The following is a 3275-nucleotide window of genomic DNA, read 5'->3' as shown; positions in this document are numbered from 1 at the left end:
AAGCGCAAATCGTAGCCCTACCTCAACAAGAAGTCCAGTTCTTATGCGTACTGATCAATGCCGATAACATCCCCGCCGAAGCCATCAACAGCGGGTCTGTTAGGAATCCTTTGCCATCCCTCACATCCCCAAAAACCATCAACCCGTCAGCTAGATCCTGGACAAGCGACAGTTGCTTCAGAAGCAATTTATGCCTCAACTTCGAAATCTCAACATCATCGCCATCCCTATACTCAGCAATCCTTCTTCTCGACTCAATGGTTGATCTAATCTTCCTGACTTCCTTCACCTTAAGAGTGATGCTCCCCACATATCCAATCAATTCCGCCCAAGCGCTGACCGTCTGGCAACTCCTGGCTAGCTCCGGCGACAGGATTCCAACTTTGGAGAGCCAAACGACCTGTTCAAGGAAATAGTAGACGCCCTCTCCTCCATAGGCTGCCGCGGAGAGAAGAAAATCGACGTAAGAGGTGGGTCGGCCGGCGGCGTCGCGGAGCGCGTTGACGTCCTGTACAAACTTTCCAAGGCGGAAGGCCTTTCGGCTGAGACCAACGCTGGACTCGAAAGACTTGAGGCGGGGTGTTAGGGTTTGGGAAGGGAGAGAGGAAGCGATGGCGATCTTAGCGGCGTAGCGGGCGATTTTGAGCAGCTTGTCAACGCCGTCCCGGCGAGCAAGGTAAGCCTCTAGATGTAGGAGGAAGTCTCTCCCGTCATTGCAGGAGTTCGGCGGAAGCAGGGGTTCTGACTTCTGCGAGGGTTTCGTCTCCGCTTCCATGACTTCACGGTCACCTCGGCTGAGCAGAGATCGAGGAAAGCCGAGTAGGTTGGCAACAGGCCTTCGGGCTTAATACAAATGCGTTCTGGTTTTGGGCATGTGTTCTTCGTTTCGTGAATAGTATTTGGAGCAGGTGTACTCAGGAACAGCAGACCCGGTCTACATAAGGAGAAAATATTCCAACTGGACGAGCTCAACCTTCAAAATTTACAATACAACCACCCAAAATAAACAGCCACTCAGTGACAGATTGGTCGATTCCGTCGATCTTTATTTCTCTCTCTTCCAATTTTGTTCGCTCGATTTTGAGGAATTTGTTTTTGTTGAGAAATTAGGGTGAAGAAAAATAAGAATCGACACAAATTCAGAAGAGCATGCAGAGATTTATGATGTTCGGCAAATATGCCTACATCCTAAGAAGCAAAGCAGTGATTTCTTTTTTCAAAATTCAGAAAAGAGTACAAAATACAAAATTCTGAATCTCAGAGACTCAGAGACTCACCTAGGGTTACAAACAGGACATATATATATAACTCTATAGTACAATATGTAATTACTTAAATTACCCCTGTACCAAACTGCGGGGTGTTGCCCCCGCACCCCCAACACACATAATGAAACTCCCCCGATTGGACAGCTTCTTCCGCTCCACTCTGCTCGTGGGCTCTGCTCCGCTCTAGTATCTGTCCCATTTATGATATAAGAGTCATACCTATCAGTTTTCTTCTCTCTAAATTTCTAATTTTATATTTTGCAAGTCTCTTTTTTACTCACATTTCTTTTATACCATCATAATTGCTCAGGACGTGAAAATGTTGAAGTTTGCAGGAATACAGAACATATACCGTATGAAAACCACTAACAATTGACCGAGGTGACCGATCCGCCATGGGCAGGCTGTTTCGAAAGAGAAGAAGGCTTTGAATGGTTGAATTGGAAATTTTTAAAGTTTGGATGGTGCGGATGTTATATTTGAACTTTTAGGTGTTATTTATGTAAAAATCCCTTAACTTGTTTTTTCATATTTATATTATTTAAATCATTCATTCCGCATCAAAAAATATTATTAATTTAATTTTTAAAAATAATACATCTTCCATAGAAAATGCGGAATTAGGTAAAGATTTTCAAGTGTATAATTATGGAATCCAAGTGTGCTTTACTTTTTGAGAATATAGAATTATAGATTGTTATATATGTGGCAGAAGCCTTGGCCCTATGGTAGAGCAATTCCTGTCTAATTAAAGGTCCTGAGTGCTCATCCACATGCAGACCAAATTATTTTTATGTATTGAAAACATAAAACATAGTTCTTTTGCGGAATTGTTGTGTGTCCTTCGTAGATTTTAAAAGATTTATATCTAAACAATCAGAGGCTTCATTCAAAGGGTAATGTACTCCCCCAAGAGAGAGAGATATTATGTTAGAATGAGATTTTTCTCTCCTCTTGCGTCTTGCAAGTTTAAAATAATTTATTTTATTTTGAGAACTGGTATCCCTGCAAGAGCAAACTCTCGAGTTAATTATGTCCCAGAATTTGTTTGATAATTGAAGGGTTACAATTATAGGTTAAACTTCATAGTCCTAATCTCTTAAAGGTAGATAGTGACATTAAATTGACGTTGGCTCCTAAATCACATAAGATGTTTCCAAAGAATTTGTCTCATATAGTATAAGGTATGGTTAAACTAACGTCCTTAATTTTTTGAGATAGTTTCTTTTGAAGGATAGCGTTGCACTCTTCTAATTAGGCAACAATCTCAAATTCTCCTAATTTATACTTTTTATTAAGGTTGTCTTTCATGAATTTCATATAATTAAGCATTTGTTGAAGAGCTTCTCTAAATAGAATAATTATAGATAGCTTCTTAAATATTGTCAAGAACTTAGAGATGTGTTGGTCAATTTTTTAGTTCTAACATCTTTGGAGAAATAGTGAAGGTGGACTTTTTATAACTTTGTAAAGGGCTCGTGCTCTTATATTAAAGTCTTTTATGAGCTTTTCAATAAGTTTTCCATACTCGGGAATAGTTGTTTTACCCTAGTTTATTCTTTAAACACCCCTTGTAATTGCATCCCACTCCAAAATTTATTGGATTTACATTACTTGTTACCTTTCTCTTTTGGGTTCAATTTGGTGTTGCTAGTTAAGGTCTGTTGGGGTTACTAGCTAAGAGAGTCAGCCAATTGAGCTATTTGATTCTTTATATTTCTTATGGCTACATCTTGAGTCCATAATTGATTTCTCTTTTGAAATACTAGATCTTTTAGATATATCTTTTTTCTTTAAATTGATTGTTTGAAGTGAATCGAAGAAGATAGATGGGTTTAGGGTTGGGGAAGTTACTATTTTGGTTATTCGAATTACCTAGTATATTAGGTTAGGTAATATGCTAATTATTATTCTCAACATTTTATTCCAATTAATGTTTAGGTGATTTATCTAATTAGGATTATAGGTATTAGATTAAAGATTGTTTGCTTTATTGTTTATTTGGTT

The 3275-nt window shown here is 38.7% G+C and overlaps 2 protein-coding genes across 2 annotated transcripts in view; one reads left to right on the top strand and one right to left on the bottom strand.

Moving 5' to 3' along the window:
- Positions 1–3275, top strand: part of LOC110018587 (acetyl-coenzyme A carboxylase carboxyl transferase subunit alpha, chloroplastic-like) — a 98724-nt gene that overhangs the window by 8039 nt on the left and 87410 nt on the right. The window lies entirely within an intron of this gene.
- On the bottom strand, positions 22–870 carry LOC110018588 (peroxisomal membrane protein 11-3-like; the record flags this gene model as incomplete). Its single annotated transcript, XM_020715937.1, is given in 1 exon segment — positions 22–870. A coding segment is annotated over 1 exon segment (753 nt). The 5' UTR covers positions 776–870.

The sequence above is a fragment of the Phalaenopsis equestris genome, unplaced genomic scaffold (genome assembly GCF_001263595.1).
Source record: "Phalaenopsis equestris unplaced genomic scaffold, ASM126359v1 Scaffold000025, whole genome shotgun sequence".
Classification (NCBI taxonomy): Eukaryota; Viridiplantae; Streptophyta; class Magnoliopsida; order Asparagales; family Orchidaceae; genus Phalaenopsis; species Phalaenopsis equestris.
Note: the sequence above shows the minus strand (reverse complement) of the source record. Positions and strands in the feature narration are given on the sequence as shown.